At 42.0% G+C, this 23,260-nt stretch overlaps 1 protein-coding gene across 7 annotated transcripts in view; it reads right to left on the bottom strand.

Moving 5' to 3' along the window:
- Positions 1 to 752: 752 nt before the first annotated feature.
- The window catches only part of ARHGAP32 (Rho GTPase activating protein 32), a 298,650-nt gene continuing 276,142 nt past the window's right edge, over positions 753 to 23,260 (bottom strand). For all 7 annotated transcript variants that reach the window (XM_045483461.1, XM_045483459.1, XM_045483460.1 and 4 more), the window contains 7 exons: positions 23,087 to 23,232; positions 22,280 to 22,475; positions 15,774 to 15,919; positions 13,272 to 13,343; positions 10,073 to 10,951; positions 8,375 to 9,348; positions 753 to 6,821 (listed from right to left, as the gene is read on the bottom strand). In XM_045483461.1, the coding sequence (XP_045339417.1) occupies positions 4,569 to 6,821; positions 8,375 to 9,348; positions 10,073 to 10,951; positions 13,272 to 13,343; positions 15,774 to 15,919; positions 22,280 to 22,475; positions 23,087 to 23,232 (4,666 nt within the window). In that variant the 3' untranslated portion in view covers positions 753 to 4,568. The remainder of the gene's footprint in view (positions 6,822 to 8,374; positions 9,349 to 10,072; positions 10,952 to 13,271; positions 13,344 to 15,773; positions 15,920 to 22,279; positions 22,476 to 23,086; positions 23,233 to 23,260) is intronic.

The following is a 23,260-nucleotide window of genomic DNA, read 5'->3' on the forward strand; positions in this document are numbered from 1 at the left end:
TTCTACTGCAGGCAAAGAGGGAGAGGCCCTAATAATTTAGGATAAAGAATTATTTGTAATTTATGACTCCCAAAAGGAAAACTAAGCTTTCAAAAGCTGAATATCGTGTTTTTCAACAAACACCGGTTGATAGGGAAATATCTTTGAGAAGAATTCTGGCACAGGCATCCGCTCTCGACCCCCGGTCAGGCAGCCAGGCTAAGTTCATTACCTGCCTCAGTCGAGTACTTTCTTCATCTGGGTTTGCCACAAACCAGCTTGCCACAGAGTGTAGGAGCTGACTCCTTTCTGGTCATTTCTCTCTGAAAAGTCAACAGGATGTCCAAGATGCTTTGAGGGAATCTTTGGAAATGTGGTGGTTATTTTGAATCCCCTTGTGGAGGGCTCCTGAGCTCAGAAGCCAATTCAGTTTCCTTGAAACTGGCAGCTTGGGAGTCAGGTCACAGCAGATGGTGTGGGCTCCTTGGGGGCAGCCCTAGATGGGGCAAGGCAAGTCTGTCTACACCTTCCAGCACAGTGGGACAGGTCTCTGCCTTTCTAAGTGACTGTTTGACTTGGGAAAAACCTTGCCAGGCGGCACACTGTGGCAAGTAGATATAAAAACAGGAGACGTTAAAGCTCTTCCCTCAAATATATTCCATTTGGTATCATAATGTGTCATACACTCAGATTTGAATGTTGTTGAATATCCCCAATTACCCCATTCTGTTATAGCCATATTAGGTTGAAAAGGAAACACATACACAAAGAAGTCTGTTTTAACCTGAAATAATTTTGTTGATATTTGAATTGCTTTCAGTGGGACATTTGCTTTCAACCACAAGATATCTCCATCTGGATTATCGGAGTACAAAATCTCTTCTCTCCCCCCTCCCCCAACCAAAACAAAGAAACAAACAAAACCCCAAACCCACAACTCAGCTTCAAATAAGTTTTGAAGAAATGAGACTCTAAATATTTACATATGGGTCGAGAAATAAATCACAAAACTATTTACAAAAATACACAAGCTTATATGCATTAACAATTTACACCAGTTCACAAAAATATTAAAACATAAAAAAAAAAACACTATATAAATTAAAGTTAAGAACTCAAAAGTATGATCTAAGACTTCCTAGGATGCTTCTCTCATGCAGGTCATGGCTGAAAAAATCAGGTTTTGCTACCTTAGAATCTAAACTGTGAAACAACCATTTTTAGTCTTTGAACGCTAACAGTACTAATCAGAAAAGGAAAAAAGACCCTCTGTGCACACCAACATTAAAGTATACCATTCCTGACATTTCCGTAACACACAGTACTGAAAATCACATGCCTCTAACCATTTGGAAAGTAACTTTCTGACATACTTCTGCTTTCCTTATTATTTCCTTACACACACTGCTCAGACGATACTCGGCCAACATAATGAATGGATGACTGACAAACGGGGCTGGGAACGGGTATTTGGACTTTGCAGGCTCCGTTTTTAACTCAAAGGGCACATTCCAAATTTATGCCATTATGTGTCTATTGCTGTTTCCCATGTGGTCACCCAGTCTTCTATCTCCACTCATATTAATGGTCCCTCTTCTTTACATAGTCCTAGAATTTTTCAACCTGACTCTAACTTAAAAAAAAAAAAATGCTCTGCCATTATAAAAGTGTGCAGGCCCTATCCGTGGGACCATCCCGGAGACTTGCATGTTTTAAAGGAAACTGAATACAATAAGCAGTAAGACTCGGATGAAATTAATAAGAAAATGGCACCTCTGGGGCGGTCAGCAAAGTCTCCGGCCAGATGTCTAGGGCGTATTCGTTTCAGTCAAACCAAACTGGGACATTGGAATTTTGCCAAAAAGATACAATCTGGAGACATGGCGAAGAAAATACCAGTCGAATTCAATTATGGGTTTGATGCACAAGGGCAGCTCCATTTCCTTGATCACAATGTTCCGTATCAAAGCTCGAACATTCAATTACTGCTTGTGAAGTCGCACACAAGGTGAACTATGCTGAGGTAACCTGGCTCACAGTGATTTGCCGTGCACTTTCTACCCTACAAGACCAGAAAGGGAAAGATACAGGCAAAGTCCCTCAAAAACTGACTCCAAAGTTAAGGCTGTATCTACATCAAGTGACACAACTCTAGATTTTACCTAAAGTTTGTGTTTCATGATTATACCAGTAATTTGGGTCATTCTTCTGTATTCAAAATATTCACCTGATATTTCTAAGCCCATAGGACATTAATAAAGTAATTGCTTTGAGGAATTAACCTTAGTATTCATAAAATAGATTTAGGTTCAGGAGTAAACAATGTGTGTGACAAAAGATCCACAAATATTAAGACTGGACAGGACTCCTTCAGCCACCTCCTTCTGGGCTCTCCGTTACTAACACCATCTGTACCTCGTCATACCGGCTCCTTTCTAACGCTCCGTGCTGCTGGTGAGAACTTACAGGGCATGTGTGACCTCAGAGGGGTAATGCATTGCCTACTTGACAAAAAGATGGTTAAGGTTAAAAAAAAAAAACGTTAATGCTGCATACTCACCAAAGATCAAAATCCTGTATGTAGCACCTGACATGTTTGTGTGCTAGAAGAAAGTGTCCTATCAGGTTTCCTAACACTGTGACTATATTCCCATTGTGTCTACATGTTTAATCTAGAGACCTCCGTTTCCACAGACCTTTCACAGGTCAGCATTTCAGGATTGCTACCATGATCTTTATTGACTGAATTCCTCTCATCAATTCTGGGGAAACAAAAGAAAACCTTATAGAGTATCTCCACATATAAATAAATGTGTTCTTAAAACTTTATTTTTTTTTTCTAAATATAAACCCTTAAAATGCAATCACATGATTTTCTTTTAAATAAAAAAAAGAACTGGCAGGAATCCTAATCTTTATACAATTTCACAGCAATAATAGCAGCATGTATTTAGCCTCGTAAAAGATTTCTTCCTTTGCTCTAAATAAAAGTTAATTCCAAGTTTTAAAAAGCCAGAGCAGCAATCATCCAGTAAATGGAATGAAATTCTCCTAGTGTCTTCTACAAACTGAGCTTTTAAAACATGTGCATGGACAAAACTCAAGTATTACTGAGAGTTATGGAATGCCACGACAATCTAAACTCGTTTGTAAGTATAGGACTGCCTTGTCAGTCTGGCGTATGTGCTCGGGGGGCAGGGGGTGTTGAGAAGATGGAGTGGAGTGGCCGGCCAGACAGTGGTCTGCTCCTGCTCCAACCGGGAACGTGACTTTCAAAAGAAAGTCCTGGGTACTCAACATGTTTAACATGCCCGCAGAGTTGTAAGAGCTATTCCTGCGATGCTGGTGTAAATGGTAATTAAGGACGACTGTGGTTGTACAAGTACAGTGTGAACAAACAGCACGTGAATCCTTTAGGATGTAAACAGTGAACTGCCCAGAATTCTGGTGCAATGGGGCTGTGCACTAAGTGTAATTATTGCAGGGGCTTGCAGTTTACTAACAGGTAATTCGTAGCTACTTTAAGAGTTCCCAAGAAACCTGTACTCTGGTTTAGAAACAGAAATTAACATGTAAATTTGTAATCATGATAAACGATGTGTATTTATCCACCAGTCAAGTCATGCTGGGTTTGTTTTTTTTTCTCCCAATGGTGGGGGGCGGTGGGGGGGAGTGGCTTTGGAGAACAAATGGTGTGAGATGTTTTACTAGGATTACAATTTATCAAATATTATTGAGAGAAAAAAAATTACTGAAGGCAGGCAACACATCAGAAGCACTGATGGGGTTCTGTGGTGCTAACAAAGTTCACTGAGTTCTGCCTACGAAGCTTCTTCTCACTTTAGAATCCCTTCTGCAGTGGACATCAGCCTGCTCGCCGAACTGCACGGAACAACTCTGAGAAGGATGAAAAGGACGTGGTTCAGCTTGGGTCTAAATGGCCTGACACTTTATGATGACTCTTTCTTAAATGCTTCAAGTCTTAATTCCTTTATTGTTTTTTGTAATTATAATGTGCTAATTGTCTGACAGAATCATCTGAAGGATCGGGGAGAAGTTTTTCTCTGTTCGAATTTAACACACCAGACCCTTCCAAGTCAGGGAGAAGGAAGTGAGGGTAACTGAGTGTCAGTCTGGGCACCTGCATGGCTACTGAAAAAGTACGGAGGAATGCCACAGAAAATGCAAAAGCCTACCAGGAAATAGACAGAAACTGCTCTGCGCTATATAGCAAACACTAAGAAGGACAAAGTTAAATTCAAATTCGGTGAAAGGCAGTCCTCAGGCTCTTACAAAATTAGCCCCATATGGCAAGTATGGTCTGTGACAAATTTCTTCACTAGGTTTTCAACACAGTGCTTTACAATCATTCAGATTTCTTTTAATGACAAAAATCAGTCTATAGATGGAAGAGGTGGTGATGAAGCAGGAAAGGGGGAAAAATGGTAATTTTTCTTTTTTGTTGTTGTTTTTAATGTGGTAGGGGAGAATTGTAGCTTTTTTTTTTTTTTTTAATCTTTTTGGTTACTGAAAAAAATAGAACAGTCCACTGTCCAGCAGAGGCTGCTTCAACTCTATTGCTCCGGGGCTCATTCTGCATGGATCTGTGTTTCGGGGTGCTGCAAGGACAACTCTGTGGGCAGGAAGGCCCCCTGACCCAGAGCGGTAGCATATGTCCTGTTTTGTGGGTGGGGGAAGCCAGAGGGCACATAGGTCCCCATCGCTCCTCCTGCAAAGCCTCCTCGCTGGTGCTGGGGTGGGGAGTGGTAACCCTCCAGGTTGTCATACTGGGACACAACAGTCATACCGCCCTGGCGCTTGCCGTGTGTTTGGTATTGGTACAGCACAGTGGGGTCCCTCTCTGCATGCTGAGTATGGTGGAGCTTCAGGCTATGACTCCGCTCCGGTTTCGGGGGTGGGACTACTGACTGGCCCAGGTGTTCCTCCTCTTTGTAGCAGTCTCTGGAGTGTTTCTCTGGGGCGGGAGGCTGCCTAGCCCGAGGCCTCTCCAGCTCTTTGGAGAGCCTCACCTCTTTGTGGTTCAGTCTCAGAGACTCCTGCCCCGATGTCATGTATGTCCCTCCAGAGTTATGGTAGCTGACTGGCTCAGAAGTGTCTGGAATCCCTTTGGGCCCATAATCTAACTGGCCAGCCCCTTGGGGGTAAGGTGGCCCATTTTTTGATTCACATAACTGCCTATGGCTTGCTTCCTGATGTGCCCTGTGCTCAGGGAGACTACAACCCATGTCGTGAAGCTTCCTGTTCCTGAGGCTACTCTGCTTCTGAGGGAGGGATGGTTTCTCCGACTGTCCGTTGCCATATCCTCCGTGGTGGTGGGCTCTATCAAACTCTGGCTCTGGATGCTTCCTGTAGAAGCGCTCCTCTCCCTCGGGACTGACGGCCTTGGCTGCGTGCCGCCCCTCCTTGCCCTCTGCCACTGAGAGAAGTCCAGTTTTCCCAGGATCTGATTTACTACGCAGGTGGATGACATAGATCCCGCCCAGGTCATCCTGCACGGCCGGGGTCATGTTATCATACTGGGACATGACAGGCCCTTTCACCTTCTGCCGAGCGCGGCTCTCTCTCCGGATAGACTGCATGCGGTATTTTTCCATGTCCTCGAGATCCCATGAGGTGTAAGTGTGCTTTACCTCAGCAGTTGGAGGCATGTTGACTACATTATGGTCATTACCAGAGAAATAGCCGGTCACGTTGGCCCGGGGACGTGGGAGCAAACCAGCGTAACTGTAGAAGTTCTTTCCTTGCAGCCTCGGATTGTAGAAGGCAAAATCGCGATTGGGTAGGCGGTGAAGGGGCCTCAGCTGTACTGTGCTGTAGGCGTCCACATCACACAGGGCTCCTTCTGGACTGTAATAGGAGCTAGAAGAACTGGAGTATGGGCTATACCGGTAGTGGACCCGGCCATTCTCAAAGTAAGGCTGAAGCTGAGTGACGTGATAATCTGAGCGGGCCTGGGAGGACTGATATGGCTTATACTGGTACAGGGGTCTTGGGCAGTAGGCTGGTTCATCGTCTGGGGGAACTTCCGTCCGTGAAATGGGAACCGAGCGAATCATGGAAGATGGAGGGGCATGGAGAGACTGTACCCTCCGGATGGTAGGGTACGGAGGGATATCTTCAGGGTAACAACTACTCCTAACGGAGGAGCCCAAAGAAGATACATACTCAACTCGGCCGCATGGCTTGGAGTGATGTCCAGACGCGTTTCTTCCTGGGGCCACGTATGTGTTGTAACGAGGTCCCATGGAGGCTGGTGGCTCTGATCTGGCACCATACACCTGGTGCTGCTCCAATTTATTGTGGTGTGGAGGTACGCTCTGGGGACGGTACTGGCAGTTGGGGATCATACTGAAATGCAGACAGTTTTCTGGACCAAAGGGTTCAGTGGTGACATCAGGCCTCGCGAAGGCAGAATAAGTCGTCTTCTGAGAAGCATGCTTAGGTTGTGGGACAGGAAGTGGTAAAGGCAGAACGTCGTCCACAGGAGCTGAGGAAGCAGTGACAAAGGGGTGATAGCTGGCGCTGCTGGCAGGATCTGCACTATTGGAGTGGATGGCAGCGGCCATTTTACTCTCCAGCGTCCTGGTGGGGGGCACCGGTGCGGTAAAGCCACAGGACGAGTACACGGGGACAGACTCGGCGCGCAGGTGCAGTGGCGGGGCCCTGGCACCTTCCCGCACCTTGTCAGGAAGGCCCGGCTGGAGAGCAGGAGCAGACATGGGACACTGAACGGCTGTGCTGCCATCACCGACCAGGACATGTGCGGGGTCATCGGTGGCTCTGGGTTCAGGTGGTCTCTCTGGAGCTGGAACTGCTTGAACCTATTGAAAGATGACCACATTATGAGCTTGTTTTTTATGCTCCCCTCTGTGGAATCAAACACTGTTCGATTCGTAACCCACACTCTGAGGCAATTTGGAGTAGCAGCATGAAATTTCCCAAGCCATGTGGTGGCACTGGTCAAGACGGCAAGCCAGTCCATCCTTGCTGCCAGGAAAAGAAGGTCTGTGCTGCAGCTGCCACAGCAGCCATTACCATCCTTGGAAAACTGTTCTAACTTACGATCAGTTTTCAATGTGAGACAAGGCTGCTTATGACATGACCTTAATGTGCAGACCAAAACACATAGTCAAGCTCAGGGGCACCTGAGTGGCTCACTCGGTTAAGCATCCGACTTCAGCTCAGGTCATGATCTCATGATCTCGCAGTCTGTGGGTTTGAGCCCCATGTCAGGCTCTGTGCTGACAGCTCAGAGCCTGGAGCCTGCTTCGGATTCTGTGTCTCCCTCTTTCTCTGCCTGTCCCCTGCTCATGCTCTGTCTCTGTCTCTCAAAAATAAGTAAACATTAAAAAAATTTTTTAAAGCATACTCAAGCTCAAAAATATACACCCATCTAGCTAGTCTATCCATCTAGCTCAGCCTCCATGCCAAGAACATTTTGTTAAACAAGGAGAGTTGATCCCAGTTGATCCCAGCTGGAGAGATTTGTGAAGTGAATCACAGTGACAGGTAGTGAGCAGTTTAAGCCCCCGAATCCAGGGAAGGGTAAGGAAGTGACCTGTCTGATGTGCCATTCAAATCAGTTACTGTCTGTCCCCACCTTCTATTCCACCCTGGTCTGTAGCAGCTGAAGCCAAACGGGACCCCCATGGCAACAGTGCTTCCTGAGAAGCAGTTGCTAGAAACAGCATCCTCCACTAAAGACTAGATATTGAAGTCCTTTTAGTTCACGGTGACCACAAAACGCATGGACTACTTTTCTAAAGTACGAGAACATTTGAAAGAAACTTCAACATTCTGCATACAACATTCTCTCATCACAACAGATGTCTGGCTGCAGAACAACCTGCTGGCTTATGCTAGGAACTAACAAAAGACCTAAAATGATGTAATCGCTTACATTTCTAAAACCTCTGTAAGGCAGAAAGGCAGAATAAAGCACGGTCATTGTGCACATGTGAATAATTGGCACAGGGTGGTTAAATGACTTGCCCACAGTCACAATGAATCACTGGTGGAGTTGGGCAAAAAACAAAAAACAAAAAACAAAAAATACCAACCTGCAGCCCCGAGAGCTGCAGCCCAATGTGACTTATTTGATCATGACCTCTCTGTATTACAAGAAGAAACCACCTAGATGCTTTAGGAAGAGAAGATAGCAGGCAGAGTTCAACAACAATCATTGAGTAACTGCTCCTTCCTCAGAGAACAACCAGCATCAGGGTAAAGGCAGGGTCCAACCTCAGATAGGAAACGTTTCATGGAAACCTGCCACAGGACTTAAAATAAATGTCGTATCTGACTCACCCTGCTGACAAATGACATACCTTTGGAAAGCATTTCTTTCATCTCCCTGAATCCCTCCCCTTCTTACCTTGTGGGAATTATTTAATCCTGTGCTGGCCGCTGCTTGTACCTGCCCCGTGACGGGCAGCTGCTCCGCTGGCCTCTGGGAGGGAGGGGGGGGAAGGGGGCGGCTAGTTCTGTGCGGACGCTGGAGGGTGGCGGCAGCAAAATCAGCTGCGGTGGGTTGCTGGACCACATCCCAGCTGGCTTCCCTGGTGCTTATCTCAGCCGCCGCCGGAGCGGTTGTCAGGTAAGCCATGGTGGCTGTGCTGGTATTCTCTTCAGGGGACCCAGAAGGAGGGTAGATTTTGTCCTTCGGCAAACTAGAAGGTGTGGGAGATTTGTCTGCAAGTTCTGAAGGGTGATGGGGTTTATCTACACTTGCACCAAGATAAGAAGGTTGATCTCCGCTATAGAAATGAAGCTGAGGCTGGTCCTGATCCATAAAGGAGACAGTTGGCATACTGGTCTTCCCAGAATGGTCTTCAGAGAAGCTTATGTGATCATCAGACTTAGAGTCTGTTAAGGGAACTGATGGGATTCTGGCCTTTTCTGGGTCCCCAGATAAATAGGTTTGATGTGGATGATTCCCTGGTAAGTCTGCCTGGTGGAGCTGCTCCCCGGATTCAGCTGCACTGGAATGAGCTTGATTCCCAACTGCTGTGTCTGCTACAGGCTGGCCACAGTTTCCAGCTACCTCGTTCTGGAGGCGGGATTCCTCTGCTGGCCTATCAGTTTGGTAATAGGCTTTATCTAGAGTGATGTTAGAGTAGGAACTAGGCAGTTTATCTTCGTTTGCAGCCACTGCTAGGTCTCCGTAATTCGTATAAGCAGCCTGGGCGGGCCCTGGTCTCTTCAATGACTGAGTTGAAGCTTGCTGTGCAGACTCAGCCAGTGCTAGCGCCAACAGGCGGGCCACATTTTTCGGAGGCGGTGGTGGTGGGATAAGAGAGACTGAACTGACGGGAACGGAATCCTGAGGGGGGTCATGGGTAACTGCTCCTGGTGGGAAATTGGGAAAGAAAATGAGAGTGAAAAGGTAGCTTGTGTTATCCTGTACTGGAAATCCAAACATTCCCCATCTGATCACTACCAAATAGGTGCCTTCCATATTTCAAAATGGCAATCCATGACTTCCATCCCACATGCAAATGTTGTAGAGAACACATCTGGTTCAGGAGGAAAACTAAAACAAATTGTTTAGAGATTGCAATCTCCTCTTGAACTGCTACAGAGATGAGGGGGAAAAAAAAAACGGGTCCCTCATCTGGCTCAGAAAAGATTGCTTAGAAAACAAGCTTCAAGTGCCTGAAGACTGTTATTAAGAATAGTTTTTTTTGTTTGTTTTTGTTTTTTACATTTGATGGTGTAGGCTGGCTGGTTAACTTGTAAGGCTATAATATAGGTATTTTTATTAGAAGAGAAAACAGAATCAAGAGCTACGAAGTTGTGCAAAAATTATCCATGAATTCTGACTGTCCAAAGACTTTAAAAGGGGACTTTATGAAGGTCTGGAGCAGGACCATTGGTCCTTTGGGAGACTTTTGTTTGACTGATTTTAATTTAGGGCTTTGAGCCATCAGCACCTCCCAGAAAAAACAAAAAAACATTCTCTTTGATTAAAGGCTAGCTGTGGAGCAAATTTCTCTCTTAAAAGGCACAGATGGCATACAGGATTGATGATCCCTCTTAGCTTAAAGAAAGAATGGAGAAAAACAAATGGTACCTGTCTGAGTCTGTCCAGAAGGTACAGCCTTACTCTGACTGCTTAAGACGGCCTGTTCCTCTTTCCCTGGTGACTCTACTTCTGCCGCAGCCACCTGGTCTAGGGGCTGGACTTCAGACTCACATCCTTCTTGGGACTCTCTCTCTTTTGTTTTCATCTTTACTACCTGGGTGGGGGATCTATTTATGACATCACTTTCTTCAATGCTTTTGTTCCAAGTTGGAGAAGACGCATTCGGAGCTGCTGTATTTGAAACCGTACCAATGACTTCAGACACCCGAGTGGGAAGAGTCACTGAAATTGGCTCAGATATGTTCATTGAAGGCGATTTGCTTAGTTTCCGTCCAATCTTTGGAGAGAAAGCGTAGACAACCTTTTCAGTGAATGAGGATGGCTTGGATGACTTCTCTTCAGTTGGGCTCAAGTCCAGGGTAAAGAATGGACTCAGTTTCTCCTGCAGAGGAGAGACGGCTTCAGAACTTGCCGTGCTTCCTGGAGTCTGCGACTGGCTACCACCTGCTTCTGTATCCTTTTTATTGGTACTTGGTTTATCCTTGGAGTATCCTAATGAATCTAAAAAGGAGGCACCGCTCTCCAGACATTCTGATTCAGCCTTAGGGGGACTACACTGAAATGACATGGGATCAAAATCCAGGCTGGCTACTCCAATGTCTGGTGGGCTCAAGTCAACATCTTCAGCTGCGTGAGGAGACATAAGAGCTGGAATATGGAGCAGCCCTACTTCCTCCTCACTTTCATTGTCATGGGGCAGATTATCATAGGAATTACAGCGGTTCCCCAGCATTTCTCCATTAAAAGAGGCACTCAGTGCATCACTGCTAGATCTGGGTCTTCGGGGTCGGAACAGCTTGGAATCGCCTGGCAAAAACGGATAACAGTATCAACATTTGAATGCATATGATACACAATACACAACACCATGAAAGTCACCTAGTCAGTAGACTAGTAATGCACTACGTAGGGTAAGAAAATGTTAACGTCTCAGTTTCTTTCCAGAAATTGTCTCTTGGGCGTACGGTTGGAACTCCCAAACCAAAAGCTAAATAACAAAAACATCTGATAATATTCAGAGAGAGAATGCAGCCTTTGATAGTTTCAACAGGAAAAAGGACTCAGAACTATTACTATTAGTCCAACATTGACTCCTGTGGTGACTTTGGGCAAGATTTCATTTCTTTTGGTCTTAGTTTATCACTCATCTCACACATGACTTCTAAGAATCAACCACTAAAAGAGTACTTTGGATATATAATAGCAAAGGGGATTTTTCGTTTTTGTTTTTGTTTCTTTGGCAGGAAAAATCCTCATAATAACCACATTTTTAAAAAGCAAACATCTCAACTAAAAACTCCCTACAATTCCATAAAGTATTTACATATACTTAGTACAGGATTCTTTTCAGATACTTAAGCAAAAACAATTTCATTTTTTTTCTTTAATGAGTATAGGCTTTGAGTTTCTCAGGCAGAGTCCTTCCACAGTAGACTGTTACATGATTTTATGATATTGCTAAATATCCACTGGTAAAAGAAATCTTCTATCCCACCATTCTATTACAATTATTAGAATCACCATGTTGAAAATGTACTATAAAGAACTAGATAAATGCATTCAAAATGTGTTAACCACTTATAAAATTAATCTCTACTAAAATATTATTTTCTGCTTAATACTGGCATCTACTCAGGGGTGCCTGGGTGACTCAGTCGGTTGAGCGTCTGACTTCGGCTCAGGTCATGATCTCACGGTTCGTAAATTCGAGCCCCACATCGGGCTCTGTGCTGAAAGCTTGGAGCCTGGAGCCTGCTTCGGATTCTGTGTCTCCCTCTCTCTCTCTCTGCCCGTCCCTTGCTTGCTCTCAGTCTCTCTGTATCTCTCTCAAAAATAAATAAACATTAAAAATATTTTAAAAAAAATACTGGCATCTACCCAGTCCAGTTCATTATATCTGTGAGTCATTCTCTTAACTACAGAGAAATGGAAAATCTTGGAACCCTTAAGATGTCAGACACCCAACTAAGGGATGTGTGAGGGTTTCTTGAATCACAAGCAGAGCCACAGGTCTATGAGGATCTGGCAGTTAGAAGAGTTAATAAATGAAGATGAGAAATCTGACCAGCATGACGACACCCAAGATACCTCAAAAACATGATTTTAATATCAACAGATTAAGAAAGCCCTTGGGAAATCAATGTAGCTCCTGATTATTTTTGTAAAAAGAGCCTTTTTTTTTTTTTTTGAGAGAGAGAGCCAGAGCAAGTGAGTGAGTGCAAGTGGGGGAGGGGTAGAGGGAGGGAGCAAGAGAGAATCTTAAGCAGCCTCCACAGTGAGCACGGAGCCCAACACAGGGCTCAATCTCAGGATCCCAAAACCATGAGATCATGACCTAAGCCAAAATCAAGAGTCTGACGCTTAACTGACTGAACCACCCAGGAGCCCCCAAAAGGGACTTCTTTACAATCCTGCTGCATATGCCAAACATGAAGTAAAGGATGTCCTATTTGCTATTATATGGTTTTGTCAAAATAGTTGTATGTCCTTCTAATACTGCAGTTCATTGTTCAGTCTAAAACATAGTACATAACTGCAACTATAACCTGACTTTTGCCAAGTAGGGGCTTAAAAAACTTACTTTCCTGATTTTTAGTTTTGTCAAGTTGCAGTGAAACCATTTTGTACTCTTTACTAGAATTTTGGTCGCCATTTTAAGAGGATTCACTTGCAAGTTTTCTTCTCCTCATACTGAGGATATATCTTCAGATAATGAGGACTGCCTATAATCAATCTGATCTATGAAATTTAATGTCAGGTTAAGCCATTTACAAGACAAAAGACTACTAGTCTGAAAGCTGCTTCATTTTATACTTTGTGAGACTGTGCTTTCATGAAATCTAAAGCAAGAAATACTAATAACATCATTTTTCCACTGGGCATTAATAAATATAAATGGTTAACTTAAAACATTTCACCTATTTTTATGTAAACTGAATAGCAATCATGTCAAAGTGAGGAAATGAGAGACTGGTACTATATGAAAATATCAATGGACAATGCTAGATATTAGATTCTTTGGAAATGATAGTCTATAGCCTATTTATTAAGCATGTACTTATTAAATATCCTCAATTGTGTTCTTTAATGAAATAAAGAATAAAACAATTGATGCTTTTAGTCTTACCATCGACTGCATGGAGAGAAGTAAGAGATTCTTCACTCTTAGCTGAACGGAGGGTTCCTTCCGCCCTGCCACCTGAAGAAGGAAATCCAAATAGCGTGAAGTTTTATTCACTGCTACAGATGTAGAGGAAAGGAACACTGTTCGTCTCTACACACATTTAAACTGCCAAGAGTGAACAGCTTTACATTTTGACAATCACATTCAATTTAAGCATTATATTATATAAGGTGCTGTCTTGTTTTCAGATGGTTTCCTATGTGAAAAATCTCTTCTAAATGATTATGAACTTGAGAATACAGATGAATTTTAAAACTTCTTTCCGTTGTATTTCCTAAAGACTAGCATGATATCTTAAGATGACATCATACTAGACTTAGGGTAAGCCCTCAATCTAATGACTGGTGTCCTTCTAAGCAGAGAGGACACAGAGACCGAGGAGGCCATGCAAAGACAGGCAGGGAGTGCAGTGACACCACCAAGAGCCAGCAGAAGCTGGAAGAGGTGAGGGAAGATTCTTCCCTGGATCCTTTGAAGGGTATATGGCCTTGCTGACACCTCAGTTTCAGACTTTTAGCCTACAGAACTATGAGGGGATAAACTTCTGTTGGTTTAAGTCACCCAATTTGTAGCAACTTGTTACGACAGCCCTAGGAAACTAACACAGTGCCTTGATTATGTATGTTGGATCTTATTTGTTAAATATCATCATCCTCATTTACCTCTTGGCCACGCTCAACACTGGTGACACTTTCTGTTTAAACCCCTCCTCCATGATTTCTGGTGATCACAGAAATGAGAGTAAGGTGTGTCCACTGCCTATCCTTCTGTAATCATTTCCTCTTACTCTTTTCATAACAACTCTCCTTTTTCCAGTCCTTTAAACACTGCTTTTCTCCAGATTCAGTTCCCAACCTGCTTCTCTCACTCAACAGGCTCTCCCATAAAATCTCTCTCCAGAGTTTTCATCCTTGAGCATTTGCTGATGACTTCCAAATCCATATTTCTACTAATATTAAGCCCCTTTACTGAATTCCAGATCCATACTACTAATCATCTCTTGGCCATGTCCAACTCACTGTGTCCAAAATAAACACATCGTTTTTCTTCCCCAGACTACTACTCCCTACATGAATAATGCCAACTCCCTAATCATTTAATGAGAACTGAAAATGATCTTTGCTCCTCTTTTTTTCTCATCCTTCACAATCCTTTGGTCACTCAGCCTTGTAGATTCTGCTTCCTAAATATCTCAAATCTATTTCCCACTTCTACTGTCACTGCTTACTCCAGACACTCACTGTTTGTTTCTTAGTTGTACAATTGTAACTGTCTCCTAATTACTGTCCAGTCTCCAGTCTTCTTCTTTCTCCATATATTCCCTATACTGCTGCTGACGTCATCTTTCTTCAATGCAAGTGTGATCGTGTTACATTATTAAAGCCACTTGATAACCCCCAAAGGAATGGAAGACGAAACCAAAACTCTGACAAGCACACAAGGCCCCTAGGGACCAAAACCTCTTTTTGTACCATAATGTACCCGGCCAAGTTCCCTGCTCCACACATGAGCACACACCTTACTCTCATTTCCTGAAATACCTTTCTCAGCCTCTTGGTGATCATATGAATCCCTACTTATCTTTCAAAAACCAAGTCAAAGGGTGTATTTCTGACCACTAGTCCCTTTCCCTATACAAATTGGCATGTCCTACCATAAATACCTCACACAAACATCTACCTCAACTGCTATGATTCTGAATGAAACTTATCTTCTTACACATATGATTTCCCAAGTAAGTCTCCGAAGGTAGGGGCAGTATCTTAATTTTCTTTTTATCTGGGAGGCTGCTATCAATATATCTAGTATATGCTTACTTAGTACATGACGGCAAACCGAATGATGAATTAAATGAACTGAACGTTGTATTTCTAACATTCAAGCACTACTATCCTTCCTAGATTCAGAAGCTGTCAATGAGATGATGGATTTTAAACTATTGTTACGAGTAGTATTTTCAACAACAGTAAGCGATTTCTTAATATAATAAGATACTCTCATCAACGAATTACCCAGGAAAAAGATAGATTCCTTGGTTGTAAGAGTCATAAACTTAAAAGGCATGTTGAAACATGGTTTTATCACATTTTAAATCTATATAAATGTACACGAATAAACTTAAACACCACGGCAGTTATTTTGTATTAACAGCAATATACAAAACTATGTTATGAGTATGTTGTGAATTTTAACCACATTCTCACTCTATATAATCTACACAGTTTCCACAAGAAACTGGGTACTTCTACGTGCTTATGTATGTGTCTGCGCATAAAAGAAGACAATTCAGGGGTAGCACCACAACCGTGGACACACCATACAGAAACACAGCATAACAATACACTGACTACAGACCCAGAGTGCGCCACGGGACGGGCAGTGCGGAGCGGCCGTGTGGGCTGCTGTCCCGGCAGCAGAGCACAGGAAGGGCAGGAGAGCACCAACCTTTCAGAGCCATGGCTTTCATCTCAGAAGGCTCACTCTCATTCCGCTGCAACTTCCGCTTAGAAACAGATGATGATTTCCCCAAGTTGAAAAAGGAACGCCAGCTGCCCACGGGAGATTTTTTCATTTTATTTTGAGGCCTCCTCCTGTAAGAGAGAAAATAACCTGTGTTAAGATATCCCAGGGGCTATCCTTACTTACAGGAAATGTACAAATGATGGAAAGAACCAAAGAGCCTAGAGAGGCACAGCTGAAAACATACACATACACATACATATGTGTATGTGCACCTAAACTGTGCAGCTAAAGCATGAAATGGAAATAAAATGTATAGGTTTGTTTTTTATTTTGGAGAGAGAGAGAGGGGGGGGAGACAGAGAGAGGGAGACAGAGAGAGAGAGGGAGACAGAGACCACGAGTCAGGGGTAGGAGCAGAGGGGGAGAGAGAGAGAATCTCAAGCAGGCTCCACTCTAGTGCAAAGCCTGATGTGGGGCTCGATCCCACAACCCTGAGATCACAACCTAAGCCGAAATCAAGAGCTAGACACTCAACCGACTGACCCAACCAGGCACCCCTCAATTTTAATATTAATAACTAGTCACAAAGGTAATTTTTATACACGTTTTTATATTTAGATCTAACCTCACAGTAAGTGAAATAAGTTGAGAATAAGAAATATTTGGACGTAGGAATTATTAAAACTCTAAAAATAAAAGAGTTAAAGAAAATTATTTTACATGTAAGTAAACAGAATTCAACCAAAAAGAGGGGCGCCTGGGTGGCTCAGTTGGTTAAGTGTCCAACTTTGGCTCAGGTCATGATTTCATGGCTCATGAGTTTGAGCCCCACATCGGGCTCTGTCCTGACTACTCAGAGCCTAGAGCCTGGTTTAGATTCTGTGTCTCCCTCTCTCTCTGCCCCTCCCCCCACTTATGTTCTGTCTCACTCTTCTCCCTCTCTCACAAAAATAAATAAACATTTTTTAAAAATTAGAAAAAAAATACACCAAAAAGAAAAGTATTACAAATGATAACTAGCATATATTGAAAGGCAGGCACTGTGCTAACTGCCTTATATGTAATAGCTCATCTAAATTAAAAATAACCATATGAGGAAAGTACTAATATTCTCATTGTAAGGCTGAGAAAACTATGACACTAATTTTAAGTAACTTCCTTAATGTTATAAAACTAGTAAATAATGGAGGCAGGGTTGGAACCCAGTATCTACTCTCTTGACTACTATTCTAGAAAGAAATTTTTGAAGAGATTATGGAAAATCTGGTAGGCATCATTTTTTTTTTTTTTTTTTTTCCCCTCCTTCAGTCTCGCTGGCCCAGCACTGGCAGAAGCCAGTTCTGACACTATCCATCTACCTTGCTAACACTATGCCCAGTATTCCCTTCAGACTAGTCCCACCCAACCCACCTGTCCCTGCTGGCACTCCTCCAAAGTGGCTCCTGCCGCACCTAGCAGGCAGCCTTGGTCAGGATGGGGCCCATCCAAATCCAAAGCAATTCCTGCCCCAGGGAGGGAGGGAGCCACCCCGGCCGCCAGCACACGGGCAGTAGCTACAGAGGCCTCTTAACCAGCTGCACCAAAGGTCGCCCCTCACCAAGCATTCCCACAGCAGCTACAGCCAGGCCTCTCAGACCACCACACTGAAGTCCAGCTGTGCCCACCAGTGTGCCCACAGTGGTCATGGCTAGTCACTGTAGGCAGCTGGACTGAGGGCCAGCCCTGGCCACCAGCACATCCACAGCAGTCCCCACCCACTCACAACAGCAGAACACACACAACCCACAGAGGGGACACACCAGAGCACCTGGTTCTGGTGACCAGGAGGGATTGCAATATTGGGCTCCACAAGACGCCTTCTAATAACGCTACTACCTTAGGCCCGGGAGACAGCTGACTACCCAATACAGCGAAAGAATAATGAGGAGACAGAGGGATATGTTCCAAATAAGATAACAGGACAAAACCTCAGAAAAAGAACTAAACAAAACAGAGATAAGTAATCTACCTAATAAACAATGCAAAGTAATGGTCACAGATGCTCACTGGACTTCGAAGGAGAGTGGATGAAGTCAGTGAGAACTGCAACAGAGAGATAAAAAATTGAAAAGAGAACCAAAAATGCTGAAAAAAACAGAATAACTGAAATGAAAAATACGCTCGAGGGGATCAACAGCAGATCAGAGGACGCAGAAGAATGGATCAGCAATTTGGAAGACAGGGTGGCAGAAACCACATAAGCTGAACAGCAAAAAGAAAAAAATTTTTAAAATGATAGTAGGCAAAAGGGCCTCTGGAAAACATCAAGCATCTTAACATTTGCATTATGGGGGTCCCAGAAGGAGAAAAGCAGGGGGGCAGAAAACGTATTTGAAGAAGTAATAGCTGAAAACTTCCCTAACGCAGGGAATAAAACACACATCCAGGTCCAGGAAGCACAAAAGCCTCCCAGAAGATGAACCCAAGGTGGTCCGCAAAAAGACACATAATAGTTAAAATAGGAAAAATTAAAGGTAAGGAGAGAATCTTAAAAGCAGCAACAGAAAAACAAATAGTTACATACAAGGGAAACCACATAAGGCTATCAGCTGATTTTTTAGCAGACATTTTTCAGGCCAGAAAGAAGTGAAATGATATATTCAGAGTGCTGAAAGGAAAAAATCTACAGCCAAGAACACTCTACCTGACAAGGCTCATTCAGAAGAGATAGACTTTCCCAGACAAATAAAAGTTAAAGAGGTTCCCTACAAAACTAGCCATACAAGAAATGATACAAAGCCTTTTTTTTTAAGTAGAAAAGGCCATAACTAGAACAGAAATGATTAAAGGAAAAAATTTCACAGGTAAAAGCAAACATAAAGATCAATCATTTATAAAGCTAGTGTGAAGGTTGAAAGAAAAAAGTAGCAAAATCAAGTATACTTAAAAAATTAGTTAAGAGACTCACAAATAGAAAGATGTAAAATATGATGTCATATACATAAAATGTAGAGGAAGGAGTAAAAATGTGGTGTTTTAACTTAAGTGACCATCCACTCAATATAAACTGCTATATACATAGGGTATTATATATGAACCTCAAGCCTACAAACCAAGATCCCATAATAGATGAACACACACAAAAGAGAAAGGAATCCAAGCACAACACTAAAGAGTCATTAAATCACAAGGAAAGAGAGCAAGAGAAAAAGAAAGAAACAAAGAACTAAGAAAATAACCAGAAAACAATGAACAGAATGGCAATAAGTACAACCTACCAGTAACTGCTTTAAACGTAAATAGACTAAATGCTCCAATCAAAAGACAAAGGGTTATTGAATGGATAAAAAAAAAAAAAACAAATCTATTTCTGTGCTGCCTACAAGACAGTCACTTCACATGTTAAAACAGACAGACGGAAAGTGAAAAAAATGGAGAAAGATATCCCATGCAAATGGAAGTGAAAAAAAAAGTTGGGGTTGCAAAATTTACATAAAAAACATACTTTAAAACAAAGACTGTAACAGAAGACAAAGAGGGCATTCCATAATAATAAAGGAATCAATCCAACTCAGACTCTATAACAATTGTAAGTATCTATGCAACCAACACAGAAGTACCTAAATACACAAAGCAAATATTAACAAACATAAAGGGAGAAAATGACAGTAATACAATAACAGTCAGGGACTTCTAACACTCTACTTACATTAATGAACAGATCCATCCAGACAGAAAATAAAAAAACTACCTATCCTTCTCCAACTATTCCAAACAAATAAATGAGGAAATGTTTCCAAATCTATTCTACAAGGCCAGCACTACCATCAAACCAGGTGAAGACACTGCAAAAAAAAAAGAAAATCATAGACCAATATCCCTGATGACCACAGAAGCAAAAATCCTCAACAAAATATTAGCAAATTGAGTTCAACAACACATTAAAAGGATCAATGTGCAAGATAAAGTGAGATTTATTTCAGCAATGAGAGGATGACTCAGCTGCAAATCAATCAACATGATAGACCACATTAACAAAATGAAGAATAAAAATCACATGCACATCTCAACAGATGCACCAAAAGCATGTGACAAAACTCAACATCTGTTCATGATAATAACTCTCAAGAAAGTGGGTTTGGAGGGAACATATCTCATCATAACAAAGGCCATACACAGCAAACCCACAGATAACATCACACTTGATGGTGAAAAGCTGAAAGTTTCTCCTGTAAGATCAGGAACAAGACAAGGATGCACTTACCACTTTTATTCAACACAGTACTGGAAGTGCTAGCTATAAGCACTCACACAAGAAGGAAAGGAAAGGAAGGGGAAAAGGAAGGAAAGGAAGAAGGAGAGAAAGAGAGAGAGACAGAAAGAGGAGAGAAAGAGAGAGAGGAAAAAAGAGAAAAAGAGAAAGAGAGAGAGAGAGAAAGACAGACAGACAGACAGGAGGCAGGCAGGCATCCAAATTGGCAAGGAAGAAGTAAAACTGTCATTGTTTGCAGATGAAATGATACCATACATAGAAAACCCTAGATTCCACCAAAAAACTAGTAGAACTAATGAATGAATTCAGTAAGTTGCAGATACAAAATTAATATACAGAAATCTTCAGCTGTTTTTTTTTACATTAGTAACAAACTGGCAGAAAAATAAATTAAAAAAAAAACATCAAAAAGACGGTTGCATCAAGAAGAATAGAATGCCTAGGAATAAATTTACCAAGGACGTGAAACACCTATACTTTGGAAATTATAAGACGTTAGTGAAAAAAATTAAAGATGACACCAACAAATGAGAAGACACACCATGCTTATGATTGGAAGAATTAATGCTGTTAAAATGTGTATACTACCTAAAGCAAACTACAGATTTAACATAATCCCGATCAAAATACCAATAGTATTCATCACACAAGAACAAAAAAAAAAATCCTAAACTTTGTAAGGAACCACAAAAGACCCTGATCAGCCACAGCAACCTTGAGGAAGAACAGAGCTGGAGGTATCACAGTCCCTGATATCAAAATTGTACGGTATACTGGCACCAAAAGCAACACACAGTTCAACAGGACAGCAGACAGCCCAGAAAGAAATTTATGCATATACAGTCAATTCATCCATGACAAAGGTGGCAAGAAGCACAATGGAGAAATGACAGTCTCTTCAACAAATGGTGCTGGGAAAACTGGACAGCTATATGTGAAAGACTGAAACTAGACCATTTTCTATCACCACACACAAAAATAAACTCAAAATAGATTAAAGATCTAAATGTATGGCCTGAAGCCATAAAACTCCTAAAAGAAAATATGGGCAGTAATCTCCTGGACATCAGCCTTAACAGTACTTATTCTGAGTATTTCCTCAGACAAGGGCATCAACAGCAAAAATAAGCAATTGAGACCACATCAAACTTAAGAACTTGCTCAGTGAAGGAAACCATCAACAGGACAAAAAGATAACCTACTAAATGGGAGAAGATATTTGCAAATGATATATCCAATAAGGGATTAACATTCAAAACAACTCAACACCCAAAAGACAATCCAATTAAAAAACAGGCAGAGGGCCTGAAAAGGCCTTACCCCTCAAAAGACATCCAGATGGCCAACAGACACCTGAAAATATGCTCAACATCACTCATCACCAGGGAAATGCAAATCAAAAGCACAATGAGATACAACCTCATACCAGTCAGAATGGCGAGTGTCAAAAAGAGAAGAAATGACCAGTGTTTGCAAGGCAGTGGAGAAAAGGGACCCCTCATTGCGCTGCTGGTGGGAATATAAATTAGTGCAGCCATTGTGGGAAATGGTATGAGGGTTCCTCAAAAAATTAAAAATAGAAGCACCATATGAATCTAGTAATTCCACCTCTGGATACTTACCCAAAGAAAACAAAAACACTAATTTGAAAGACATGTGCACTCTTAGGTTTACTGCAGCATTATTTACAATAGCCAAGATGTGGAAGCAGCCCAAGTGTCCATCAAGAGACGAATGCATAAAGAAGATGCGATGTACACACACACACACACACACACACACACACACACACACACACACACAGAGGAATATTATGCATTCATCTCTTCATGCTGGTTGGGAGGTCACACTATGAGAAGTTCTGCCTATTCTAAACTTAATGTCAAACAAGTCATTATCCATCCATTATTTCCTGAGTAATCTGTTTCAATCCAGTTTATGTCTAAATAAGTATCTCAGAGAGAAAATCAAACCCTACATAGTAGAAGTGTATTACTTTTCCTAACAGTTCACCGTCTATGATTAACTTTCATCTTCTTTAAAATGACATGATGTTGTCATGCTTTTCGAGAATCACTTGTGTCATTCCCTATGAAATATCATCTGTAATCAAATGAATGGGTTTTTCTGGGACTAGCTCAACATCGATACAATAATACTAAAATACAAAAGTTAAAAAAAGAAGAACACTTGGCCATGAAAATCACATTATTAAAGAGGATTCACTGAATTTTACCTTTCAAGTGGAAACTCAATTATGGTATGAAACTTCCCCTGAAGCGCAGCGGGTCCTTCTCCTACTTCAATATATTTATTTTCAGTCACAATTGGAGAAGTGACCTGAGCTTGCGTTCGTGCCTGGGCTTCCTCCAATGTCAGCAGCTTGGTGGATGGAGAGGAAACCAGCAGGGACTTGGGTCTCGACAGAGAAGCTTTGGAAAGAAAGAAAAACAATGAAAAGAGTAAAGATTTTTGGCATAGATAAAAAAAATAGAAACATGTGTGAGTGTCTGTACATCAGTCTCCATCTATCTACCTATCTGTGTTGTTTTAAATTTTCTTCATTAAGTTTTTTAAATGGCAAAAATAATAGGGCATTATACTGAATGAGGAAAAGAAGGTGACATAGCAGGTTGTTAACAATGACATATAAATATATATAAGTATAGATATTTTAATTCCTTAAATAATTTAATTGTTTTCCTTTCTGAAGAGATACCAAGCAAGACCGGGTATCAGTGAGATCTCTTTGGTTTTGGAAAAAATTGTTCTTTTGCTGCTCCATAGCATATCTTTATATACATCAATAAATCACGTATTTTTTAATGTGTCATGAACTTACATAATAGGTCTAATATGTAGTACTCACTAAGTACACACAAAATAACTATTAAGCTATGCATTTTGAGAAGTGGACATAAATTAGCTGCTTTCTACCCAAGACAGATTTATTATTACACTGAGATAAGAAATGCAGTTTTCCATCCCTTTATTAGAACAGACACATGTTCCTTGTAGTAAACAAAATCCGTGTGAGCCATACCTGCTCCATCCTGAATGACAGCACTGATTTTCCCACTGAAGAGGACGTCTACGTGATTCAGGATGAATTCAACCACCACAGACTGAATTCTCACTTCCATAAAAGCTGCTGTCCCACTGAAGCAGGCAGATTCTATCTGTTTCGATCTGGGGGGTAACCAACATTACCATCAGA

This window comes from Leopardus geoffroyi, chromosome D1 (assembly GCF_018350155.1).
Source record: "Leopardus geoffroyi isolate Oge1 chromosome D1, O.geoffroyi_Oge1_pat1.0, whole genome shotgun sequence".
In the NCBI taxonomy this organism is placed as follows: domain Eukaryota; kingdom Metazoa; phylum Chordata; class Mammalia; order Carnivora; family Felidae; genus Leopardus; species Leopardus geoffroyi.